Below are 12,901 nucleotides of genomic sequence, written 5' to 3' on the forward strand. Positions count from 1 at the left end.
ATAAAATACAAAATGTACCAGTAACACAATTAATGTATTTAGATGCCAGTGCCTGCCCTTTGGTGGCACTCTTACGCGTGTGGGGGTAGTTGTTGCCGGCGTGCACAAGACAGGCGAACACCCTGGTCTGAGTATATGTCATGGACTATATGGACACAACGCCTATGGAACAATCATAGCGCCTCCAAAAAACCCGGATGTACAGGAAACCCTCCAGTCGAGCCTCCCTCAATAAACAGTCACACACAGAGGGCTGGCTGGGTGACAAGGAGTGGTTTTACACAATACATGTGGCGTCGTAGGGCAGTGGCGGCCGGTTAGTAGAAATTCTCACTTACACCTGTGTATTCACATGCATTCTTGCGCGCACACACTCATTCACAACACTCACTCACAAATACACATACATTCATACACACGTGCATGCACCAAACAGTCAGTAACTGCTGTAGCTCTCTGGAAGAGAAGCCTCAGTGGTTTTCAGGATGGTTGGGACTGACCTCGCCACAGAGTAGGATGGGGTCGTAGAGACTGCTGACCCCACCCACTGTGTGATGAGACGTCAGTGATAGACCCTGGCACTACGGAGCTCTCGCTCGTCAGGAGGGGGAGAGCCTCAAGGACCTTTGCTGAGCTTAGGAGACACGCCCACAGGGGCTGTGACCTCCTCAGCCCAGCAAACTTCAGCTCAGGCAGCCAGGAGTCTGTGCATTTAGCGCATGTCTCGCTCCTGGCTGCCTGACCTGAAAATAATGAGTGTCTGTCAGGCTGACCTTTGCTCAGCCTACAGACTCTCTTTCTGTCTAAAAGGTGCAGGGCGTGGTCCCTCTGCCCTTAAAGACAGGCGGGACAACGTACCTATGCTCTCTGGGTGGCTGAGAACAAATAAACATTCATACTGTACCTCTCTCACTCTCCCCAGCTCTAATAGAGCCCCCAGCACACACACACATACACACGAACACCACACTCTCTATTTACACACACATACACACACACCACTCTCTCTATTTGCACACACACACCAAACACGCACACAAAATTCATGCTCTCCATTTCTCTCTAGTGAGGTAATAAAGCGCCTCTTTACCATTGCTGGAATTGGAAACAAATTACTACGGTAACTCATAAATTTGGGGTCAAGGTGTGGCAGAGAAAAGGGGGTAGACTCACAAGGGACGGCTTGAAAATCAGAGTCTGACACTCAACTTATAGATATATTTTTTTGCAAATCTGCAGGGACGATTCCTCCGTAATAAGGGAGGAGCGTTGCTCCCCTGCCCAGTCAGGCAGTGACAAATAATTATTTGTCACTGCCTGACCGAGTCATGGGAGCCTAGGGTGGGGCAGGGCCATAGCAGGGAAGAGGAGTGGTGGGCACTTGAAAGTGGGCATGTTAGTTTGGCTGGCCGTCTTAGGCCTGCCAAACTGACAAGCACACTAACATTTCTCCAACCTAGCTGATTTACAGAGCCAGGTTGGAAAAATGGCACAGGCTCCCTGTGCCTGAGCGAGTGTCAAACCAGCTCACTCAGGCCATTTCCGGCACTGCTCTCATGCTTGCTTTAGCATGAGAGCAGCATCTGGATTGGGAGCCTGTGCTTTGTGCCCCAGTGCCGGGAAGAGAGGAGCGTCATGGAGGCAGCCGGAAGCGGGAACATCAGAAAGGTAAGTTTAAAAAAATAATTTTTAACCCACCCATCCCCCACTGTCAGTCCTCCCCCGCCCCTGCTCCCCGCTACCCTTGATTGGCAGCAGCCACCACTGCAAATCTGCTGCAAAGAAATTGGCAACAAGAACATTGGTGATAGTAAATCTGTTCTGGATCACTTAATTGGCCACAAAGGTGCTGCATTTTTTCTAAAAATATCTTACAGGGTGCTGAAGAACTCATTATCTGGCCAGCAATTTTGCGGGGATTACAATAGTGGCGACATAAGTCTAGTGGTTAAAACAATTCTGTAAGAGTTCTCTGTTATGTCCAGTCACAGATTGACTCATAAGTAGCATAGACGGTTAATGTGCCTGCTGCAAAGGACATTGTGTAACATGCAGATTACAGATTTGTATTTTATTTTTATAATTCTGTGGGCTTTTGACCCACAGATCATTTTGTTTCCTCCACTTCATAAGTCACAAGCCTAGTATATCGCAGTGATGTACTTAATGACATCGATGGGCTGCATGCAAACTGAAAGCTATGGGTTAAGATCTTTATTGCTTTTTTCTCAATCTGTCATTGTTCTAAGATTGCAAAGAAGGTTTACTTTAGGAAGCATTGAGGTCTTGTTAGTACAAACAGCACAACCATTGCGTTACGTTTTGTATCCTGGCTTTGTGCTTCTTCCGACAACTCACTCTTAACATTACGGGCCTAATTATGACTTCGGAAGTCCCACGGGCCCCATTAAGAGTTCCCCCCGGGACAGCAGGCAGCAACGGTGTTTCTGTCCGCTGTCCCAGCGGGGAACAGCCTACAACATTGATGCTGGCTCGTGATAGAGCCGTCGGCAATGCTGTAGTGCGTAGAGTGCACCAGCACCCGTCGCGATGTTCTCTGTCTGCAAAGCGTACAGTGAACATCACGACGGGTCTGGCCAGGGGGGCCCTTGCACTGCCCATGCCAAGTGCACGGGCCCCCCTGGAGCACCCTGCACCCCGTCTCCACCAGCCTTTACATGGCAGTGCTACCGCCATGTAAAAGCTGGCAGAGAGAGGGGTTGTAATCCCCAGGGCAGCGCTGATTGCAGCGCTGCCCTAACAGGTTAGGACCGCCGGGACCGCCAGTCCCTCCTGTGGAGGAGAATTGGCAGTGCTGGCGGTCCCAGTGCGGCATGACCCCCACGGTCATAATGTGGCAGTCAGACCACCGCCAGAGCGGTCGGACTACCGCTTTGGTGCAGTCAGACTGCCACGCGACCCTGGTGGTCTGAAGACTGCCAGGCTTGTTATGAGGATCATAATGTCTACAAGCATGGATGATATATGATACTTACACCTTATAACCCTCATTGTCTTATTCCTATCCATTGATTTACACACGTATGATTTATTGTGCCTCTTTGTGATGCAAAGCGCTCTGACACTCTACAATGTGAGGAGTAGTGCTATAAATGAATTAAATAAAAAACGTAGATGTCATTTATATCAACCGTTTCTCCCAAGTACTTGAAAACTGATAACAAGTGCCTTTGTTTCCTTGCATTGTGTTGGTATCTAAGTGCTAGGCTCCAGATGGCTCCCAGTCAGGATGATACTTGAACAAAACGAGGGCTGATGGCCCGTTATACTAGTCCTTTGTTTTGGGTCCAGCTGGAAGTGAACATAAGAAAGCCCCCTTGCAGGTTGCTGCTCCAGATGGAATGCAGACGGTGTGCAGGCACTGCTTAATTATATCCCAGGTGTCTGGAAATGACAACAGGACAAATTCAGCATGCTTCCTCAGAAACAGTTGGAGGAACCAGGCTTTGGGGGGTTCCCCTTACTTTCTAGCACTGCTCTCCACCACAAACAGAGGGAGCATGTCCTTCCTAAACACGGCACATCCAGAAGCGTCTTATATCTATGATGCAGTGTGGCTCAACAAAAGGCAAGGAACTACATTGTGTGGCCAGGTGCCAAGTAAATCCCCCTGTACCTGTCTAGGGTTCACCCTATTGATAGGTTAGGACTTATATTCTAATCTGGAAGTGTGAGACCAGTGGATACCAGTGGCAATCGCTGCAGCAGGTCCCTTTCCCCATCTGCTGTGGAGAATTAGGGTCCTACCCAGCGTCTTGTAGTTTCCCATGGGGTTGGCAGGTTTAGAGGTGACTCGCCGCACTTCACCAACAAGCAATCACTGTGTCCATGGCAAACACCTCCTCTCCATCCTCTACCTCTTGGCGCGGCTCTCGAAGATGGGTTGATGTAAGATTGGCTTCCTGTTGCTGCTCAATGATGCCTAGTGCCTTGACGTCCAGCCCTACGGTCCCTTAGAGAATGGACCTTCCTCTTGGTGAACGCCCTGGGGCAATCAGGGTCCCCCGCACATGGATGATGACTGCCACTCCTGAGAGATCAGTTCTCAACAAACTGCAAAGTTCTATTCACTGCATACGTTCTCGCACATGTGGGGGCAACCAATCAGAAAACAGCAGAACTGGGGCCAGATGTAGCAAAATTAGGTTTTGCGACTCGGTAATTGCGACTCCGAGCGACTCGCAATTTCCGAGTCACAAAACCATATGCAGAAAGGTGTCTCAGACACCTTCTGCGAGTCGCTATGGGGTCGCAAAGACCCACCTCATTAATATTAATGAGGTGGGTCGCAATTTGCGCCCCCATAGCGACTCTGGGCACTCACGGGGATGGAGGCCTGCTGGGAACAGCAGACCTCCATGTCCGTGACTGCTTTTAAATAAAGCATTTTTTTTTTTCCAAGTGAAAAGTTTTTTCCGAGCTGCACTTAGAAAAAAAACCCGAAACCTTTAGTTTCGGATTTTTTCAGGGCAGGCAGTGGTCCCTTGGACCACTGCCTGCCCTGAAAAAATAATTTTGGGTACAATCACAAAGGGGAAGGGGTCCCATGGGGACCCCTTCCCGTTTGCGAGTGGGTTACCATCCACTTCAAGTGGATGGTAACTGCGACTCCATTTGCGACCGCGTACGCGGTCACAAATGGAATTGCATACCACTGCGACTCGCAAATAGGAAGGGAACACCCCTTCCTATTTGCAACTCGGAAATGCATTTTGCGAGTCGGTTCCGACTCGCAAAATGCATTTCTGCATAGCAAACACGCGTTTGCGACATCTGGCCCTTAATCCTTTATCCTGGAATCAGCCACCTCCACTCTCATCATCTCTCCTTTCTAGGAGTCTAGGAGTCTGGCAGAATTTTTGTACCTCGATATTTATGTATGTATTATGTATGTAGCTGTGTCAGCTCTGATAACGGTGCCTTCTGCTTTGCCAGACACTGCATCTGCTGCAGTCACACAACTCCCTGCAACCACATTCACACACTTTGGCCATACAGCTGTAGTGCAGAAAAGCATATACCAAGCTAATAAAGAGCTGCAAACCTGTGGCCTACATATAGAATTCTATGAATTATTTCAAACTGTTGTCTCTATAGAAACTCCTATATCCACAAAAACGTTTTGTTCATGTGAACAAGACATCTCTATGTAGTTCCCATTAATCCGGTGCCTTCTTTAATATTGTTTACACATTTTTCGCAAGAAGCAGAGCAGACCCTCCTGTCTGCCATGATTACCTGTGAGGTCTGGAGCAGCTAGATTGTGGGGCAGGACTCCACATTCACTTGGCTTTGTGTGCAATGGGCCACCAACAGCTATGCTGAAGAAAATCCAGAATTACTGAGGGACTTATTTACAAGCCCTGTGGCCACAGGGAAAGGGCACAAATGTGCAGTATCTACAAGATACAGTGCATTTCTGTCCTCTCCCCCTGCTCTGGTGCACAGTGTGCTACCTAGCGTTGACACAGGCACCTTTGCACCGTGGTTCAAGGGTGCCTGTGTCGCAGACAGGATTGTTTTTGCACAGGAAGGGACACCAGTCTGCAGAATGCAGAACACATAGAAAGAGGAAAAAAACGAGGAAAAATAAAGGTATTTCTCCTTGTTACGCCTCTCCAGGGAGTCATACAGTTTTGACGCACTTCCAGATTTACTCATCTTTGTAAATATGGGCATATATGTCAAAACCCATGGGTGTTGCCCACCTCAACGCCCTTGGAATGCCCCCCTAATGCAGTGTAAGGCAACACAGTGACTTGTGCTGCATTGCTTTACACCATATCTACGAGACCATGAAAAGCCATGCAAAGTGGCTTTGCGTGGTCTCGTAGATATGGGTCTGCCCTCTGCGCCACTTGTGAGTCCAAAAAAGTGGCACATCAACGGCACAAGGGGCTTGTAAATATGCTCTTAGAGCATTCAGGTTCACACGAACCCCCTCAGCTCCTGAAAGGTATTCGATGTCAGAAGAGAATCAGTCCCTTAAAGGAGGAGTGACAGCTCAGCACATTTTTAGATGTAGGACAGAATGAGCAGGTGAGGATGTCCCATGCCCATTAGCAAATCAGCTTCCTTTCATGCTGTGTGCCATTTGTTAACGTCAAAGCTGTCTGAACTTATGACAACCACACTCTCTGCATGATCTCCATTTTATCTAGGTCTCCAGGTTTAGGAGTAAGTTGGCTGGGTGGAGAAACTTCTTGTTGGTAGGGATGATCTTGTTCAAAACAGTCCATCTCAGGCTTTGGACTGAATCATACCACTTATGGATAGCGCGTTCTTTGAGTTGTCCCACATCAGGGTAGTGTCCTCTAGAGATGTTGAGAGCCCTGAGACAGACCCGAACTGGTAAATAGAGCAAACACAAATTATTAATTCATTCATTCATCAGCCACTCATGTGCCACCCTTAAGCAAGTCACAAACTGACTAACAAAAGGGATTACGATCTCTGCGGGACCGTCAATATGGCGGGGATGAGGATGTTGTCAAGGCGGCGGCCTCACCCCCGTCGTATTACGAGGTTTTCACCCAGCTGACTGGCAGCAACGCTGGTCAGCTCAGTGGAAACAGTGCAGCGGCATTGGCCTCGGCTCCTATAGGGAGCCGAGGCCAATGCTTTCACACACCAGCACCCTCGGAATGCACACTGTCTGCATAGCAGAAACGGGGCATTCCGAGGGTGCTGACAGTGGGGCCTCTGCATTGTCCACGACATGGTCATGCGCAGTGCAGGGGCCCCCCTGTGGCCCACAGCACTGGCTTTCCACCAGCCTTTTCATGACAGGGACCGGGCCATGAAAAGGCTGGTGGAAAATGAAGTCGTGATCAGCACGGCGGTGCTGCCGTGGGCACCGCCGTGGCTGACCATGACTTCGACATCCGCCAACCCATCAGGATCTATGATCCTGGCGGTGCTAGCGGTCTCCTGGCAGTCCGACAGCCAGGATCATAATCTGGCGGTCGGACCGCCAGGAGTACAGCTGTACAACCGCCACCACGAGTTTGGCGGTACTAGGACCACCAAACCAGTAATCAGGCCCTAAGTCAGGTAGATTGTACCCTGTGCAAGTAACATTCGATCTAGTAGAGTTCTGCCCAGAAACTTCTCATATTGAAAAAAAAACTAGATTTCTGTCTATTTTGGTATTCTAGCTTGAGAAATGTTATTCATGATTTAATTTTTTGCATTATTATTCGCTTATAACGGCAGAGCTCTTAAAATCCAGTGCCTCACTCAGGCTGTCTTTCCTAAGGCTGGCACAAAGCAAGGTATATAAACAGATTATAACCTCCATGCCAACAGGTCCGATTAAGGTGGAAGTCTCTCGATTTGTACAGAAAAAGCAGCTTAAATTTAGCTTTCTACCACCAAACATTCTCCTTGCCTAGCAACTTAGGTTTCACCGTAGGGCCACCGAAGCAGCTCAGAAATGAGACTGTAGTGGGTAATGAGCAGTGTGAGATTTCCAGCACCTTGAGACCCTATGGGTGATTTGCCACACTTTCTAAATCCTGATTTATTGATTGGCTTCCAGTTATAGTGTCTTTTAACAGTGCTATGTTCTATGGCACCCTTCTGAATACACAGCCCAAATCATTATGTAGTTTTCTTGTGCTTTCAGTGACTTCCCTTCCTTCCCAGAATTATTTGCTGTGTGATGTTATGACTACCCTTTGAAAAGCCCCTTCAATTGGTAACTCAGACAAAAGTTGGTTCATATAAAATTTGAGCACTATGAAAAGGGAAATTCATGTAGGTAAATAAATGCACCATACAGAAGAAAACAGGAAGATACTATAATGTGGAACAGGCTGGGACTTTCTGCATGGTGGAATAAACAAGTGGGTCTGGACAAATTCTGCATTTGTTGAAAGAATTGACAAAATAATACATATAAAATTAAACTACTACTTTTCATTGAGAAAACAAACTACAATAAATCTGAACTTCAGTAGAATATCATCATATAATTTAATACAAGTCTTCATTTTTATAATTCATGGTCACACATGTATTTTAAACACAATCCAGTTTCCCCGTAGCCTTTGGCTGAACTGTTTTTATGTTCTTTATATACAAAACAACATATTACCGAAAAGTATTTTATGTACAAAAATATCAACAATGCACTGCTCTAAATCTGTTTGCTTACAAAACAAAATGACCTTGCTGAGTCAATTTCTTCGCGCCGATCACATCATCATGCCAAATCTCAGTATCGGTTTCCCGCTTCCATAAGAAGGAACACCGAAAATAAAAGCAAACATTAAAAATTTACATCATCATAATTCACAGAAAACTGTGTACGGTTTTTCCCCATATAGGACATACTTAGCATGACAACATAAGTTTAGCATCAAGTAGAGTGTACCGCCGTCCCTTCCTTGTAGATAGACTTTTCCTACTTAAATAACAGAACATTGTCTCTGAAATATTTCATGCTGATGCTCTGGTTGTCTCAAAATCCTTAGTTCTCATTTTCTTTCCATCCGCGAGCGTTCTTCCCAAATTTGTAGACTAATCTTCGCCCATCCACACGTTCCAGTATTTCCCGTTTGTAGTAGTACCTGTATGAAGAGAAATGAGAGATTACAAGTTAACAGATTTTTACAGCAAAAAAAAACTATTTCTTTTGTTATGATGGTCAACTCAACAGTCATGTTTAAACATGGATCTTCATATGGGAGATTTGAAACCATAAATTCCAATTCAACCAACTTTTGCATGGCTTTTCCATTTGACCCAAGATGATCGGAGAATTCACAGGATCAAGGTTCTGGATCACGCCTGCAGTATTGAGACCTTTTACATATCGGCATAAGCTTTAAGACACACTGACATAAAATGTAAGTACATTTTGAACACATTCTGCATTTGTCATTAAATAGCTCACAGAATATGTTGGGTTAAAATTTGGAAATGTTGAGGCCACACCTCCAGTGATAGGACCTCCAGCCATTCCCGTGTTATGGAATAAATGGAATCAGAAACTCTGCTAGAATCCAACCAAATTTTGATTGGCTTCTCCGTCAGCCATGAGAAGAATCACAGGCCATTTGGTAGTGGGAAGAGCCACAATCCCATACAGGATCCCAGACATGATCATTGCTTCTGATGTTGATACAGACAATTAAGGTGTCTTAGGTCCGCATTTACGCTCATCAAAGAACTAGCTTCCTTTCTTAGAACATTACAGGCGTTCCCAAATACTACTATCACAATATGTTACAGAACGTCTGAGTAAATACCAAATAATTAATTTATAAGAAGTCTGGCACCAAACTACTACTTCCATATATAATTATGGGGTGTTTACCAATCCAGCTCAGAAACATATAAAAGGTGATGGATAGGAGGGATTAGCTACTAATCTCTTCTAAATTAAATGTTCATGTGACCTTTATTGATAGTCATTCTCCAAATATACTTGCATTTAGAATTCAAAATAAAGATTAAGGTGAGTTAGTTACAGGTAATATTTCCACCATGTTTATTAATGTGTACATCATCACATGAGAGACTAAGCATGCAAATGCTACAGCACCCTAAAACAACCATTTACGTAATAAATTTAACCTGGAATTCCCAAATTATTACTTTGTTTTTACGAGTTATCTGAAAGACCAAATCTCTATGACAATTTCTAATATAATAATCTAAAATCTAAACTGGTGTACTAAACATCCCAACACATTCATTACCTCATATCAAACTATACAGCAGAGGAGCAAGTTATCAGATTAATTTATTAAGTGCAATTAAGGCACCTTCCTGGTATTGTGATATAGTACAGAGTTTGCTGGACAGAATTTAGTACTGAATTATGTGACAAAATAATTGATTAGTATGGATTACATTCAATGTTAAAAAAATATTGCAAAGGACAGTGATCAAATGCAGGAATATATAGCTGTGTTTGTTGTACCAACTTCATTTTGCGTGAGTGAGAAGAGGCTCTTTAGAGGTGGAAGAAGCCGACTGATGTTGATACTGTGCTCATGAATCCTTAGTCAGGGAGAATGCTAGAGACTGGTGTGGTTTCACATACTTTGATAGTGGGCTTTTAGATGATGTGTTCACATGATGAAGGTAGGCCTAGCAGTTTCCTAAATGGACAACTGTAGGTAAGAATTCCCAGGACTTTCTTTGTACACTAAATCATAGCTCATGAGGTTGCTTTTCTGATGGGAGCAATTGAATACTATTCATAAGCAAAGGCATGGAGACTTCGCATCTCCTATCTTTTCTATCTGTAGTTCCCCGCCCGGGTTGCAGAGGTCTTCACACATGCAGGTGTACAGGTATTTAGTAGTAAAGGTGGAGAGATCCTGGATAAGTGGCTGGAAAGTGAAGAATGTTCACAACTAAATAGAAGGGGACCAAGGGGGATTAAAGAGGGGCTTAGGAAGGGGTTTAGGGATAGATATGCAAATACAAACACCCACACATATAAGCATTTTGCTAGTCACAATCTGCACTTCTAAAGCTACTGCAACCAAAAAGGATTTCAAACATTTGTAACGGTACTAAAGCCCAGCCTCAGAGTAAGTCCAGGACCACACATGGCCACTCAGTCACTGCAACACTCACAGGGACTTAAAAAAATACCTCATATCAAATAAAATAAAATAAATGATTTTGCATTTTAAATTACTTATATATTTTTTAAGTGTTAATAGTTATATTCAATATAAAAGAAATATTAAAATTGTATTTTATTTCCTAAATTAAAAATAATGAAAAGCAATTAATAAAAAATAAATTATCATTGATTACATACGTTTTAATATAATTTAGTAACTAATAATGGAATATGAAAATAATAGCCAGGATTTTTAAATATTAATTATAAATTCAACTGATGTATATTTTAATTAGTTTATTATTTAGTAAGCATTTTATGCGTAAATGTCCTGTAACATTTATTTTGTTAGTTCCAGGATAGTAATATTTATTTTAATTTAATTTACATTTATATTTTACAATAAACATTTTCATATTTTTAAGAATGAATACACTTTATTATGTTTCTCTGTACGTTAGCACAAGAAGAGCTCCACTCTAGTGGCAGGGACCTAGTTGTAACTTACACTTATAAATCTTCTTCTAGCACATTCCAGTCCCTGATTGGAGGGGGGTGGAGACTTATGTCTGCAGCTTGTAGTCAATTTACACTCGGAAATGGTGAATATCAAAAACGTGTAATGCTACTAGTAGGTGTTTACACAAGTTTACACATTACATACATATGTAACTTTCCCTTTGAGTATTAGAGTTTTTGACTCTCAGACAAAGAGGTGTATCTTTCAACCACAGAGCTTGCTAGAGTTAAGGCCAATGACTGAAAATCAGGTCATACAGGCAAGTTTGGGGTTAACAGGCCTCGATGAGTGAGCCCAAGCCAAACATGTATGCAAATAGATTACCTCCCTGACAAAGGCAGACTTCTTATTTACATTTTTCATTAGCAAAGGCTGAGATGAAGGGGAGTTATATAGGACAATATGTTGTCTATTTGTGTATTGTTTACTTTCTGTTCATTCTTACTCACCACAATTTTAGTAATATTTGCTGTAATTCCCTACCATATAATTTGCCCTAGGTTGGCTTCACAATTCAACCTTATAAAAATACTGGTGCAGATTTCTTCTGTTTGCTTGTGTGGAGGAGGAAAGGGTGAGGGGAACCTAAAGTAGGTGTGACTGGCAAGTAATGTTTCCACCATAACATGGATTTCCTCCAAGTGTGTTTGGAGAAATTCATGGGAAGCCATCTGTCTTTTTTCCTCAAGTGTAAAATATATTAGAGAACAGCAACTGAATTCCATTTAAGTGAAAAAAAGTTGTTTGGTCAAACTTTATGGAACCGGAAATCAAGAACATTAGTCATTCAACACGGCTGAGACTTCAGTTCACTCTTGCCTTCTAAAAAGGTATGTTTTGACTTCGTTTAACGCCTATTTCCAATGGAATCACCAAATATCATGGCTGCCGTTGGATGCCATAAAAAACCATTCAGGATGGCTGCACATGCTTGTCGATCCATGATGACCATTTTGAATGGATTTTCTTAAACACTTTAAGATGGCATCTGGTTGTTACAGGGGATGGCGGTGCTCAGAGCACAAAGGGCAAACAAGAGAGGGGGAGTAGTATCTAATAAAGAAGCGGGGATCCAGAACAGATACATGCCATCCGAACAAAACACAGCGTGAGGGAAATGTTCCTGTGCGGGACAAACATAAGAGAATGGTGGAAAAAGATCAAACCATGAGCAAGAAAATGAGATACAGAAGAAAATCATCTAACCATAAGAGAGGGGCAAATCTAAAGCCCACTCTCTGCATTGTAATGTCTACAGTAGGTCTTTGACAACAGTAGACGAGACCTCGGCATTGAACAGAGGGGTAGCTATTGGATCTGAAATTGGAACCGCTTGAATTCCAACAAACAATAGGAAAGAAGCTGAATGCACAATACCAGACACGCCAAAACATCTGATGTTGAAGAAGCCAGTTTTAGAGATATACAATGAGGAAAAGTATATTGCATGTGTGGTCATTATATGAGTTCCAAGTGGAGTATTCGCCCCACATCATTGAAACCTTTCATTGAATTTCCTACAGCCACAGGGATCAAATTAAGGAGAGAGAAGTTGAGAGGTCTATCTGAAATAGTCTACCATGGGTTAAAACAAATGTGTGCGGAAGCGTCATCTGTTATTTAATTGAGGCAACATTCATCATTTCTAGAAGAACCTACCTCTAACACCAAGCCCTTCAAAAGTAGCATTCCCATTACAGAGCTGGGCTATGCTTACTATGCTGATATATTTGATAATTCCCTTTGAACTTCAAAAGGATGGACCTTCCTAG

At 43.6% G+C, this 12,901-nt stretch overlaps 1 protein-coding gene across 1 annotated transcript in view; it reads right to left on the reverse strand.

The window, feature by feature from the left end:
- Positions 1-7,974: 7,974 nt before the first annotated feature.
- Positions 7,975-12,901, reverse strand: part of EHF (ETS homologous factor) — a 93,425-nt gene continuing 88,498 nt past the window's right edge. The window contains exon 10 of the mRNA XM_069221845.1: positions 7,975-8,594. Coding sequence (XP_069077946.1) covers positions 8,495-8,594 — 100 coding nt within the window. The 3' untranslated portion in view covers positions 7,975-8,494. The remainder of the gene's footprint in view (positions 8,595-12,901) is intronic.

This window comes from Pleurodeles waltl, chromosome 3_1 (assembly GCF_031143425.1).
Source record: "Pleurodeles waltl isolate 20211129_DDA chromosome 3_1, aPleWal1.hap1.20221129, whole genome shotgun sequence".
NCBI classification, from domain to species: Eukaryota; Metazoa; Chordata; class Amphibia; order Caudata; family Salamandridae; genus Pleurodeles; species Pleurodeles waltl.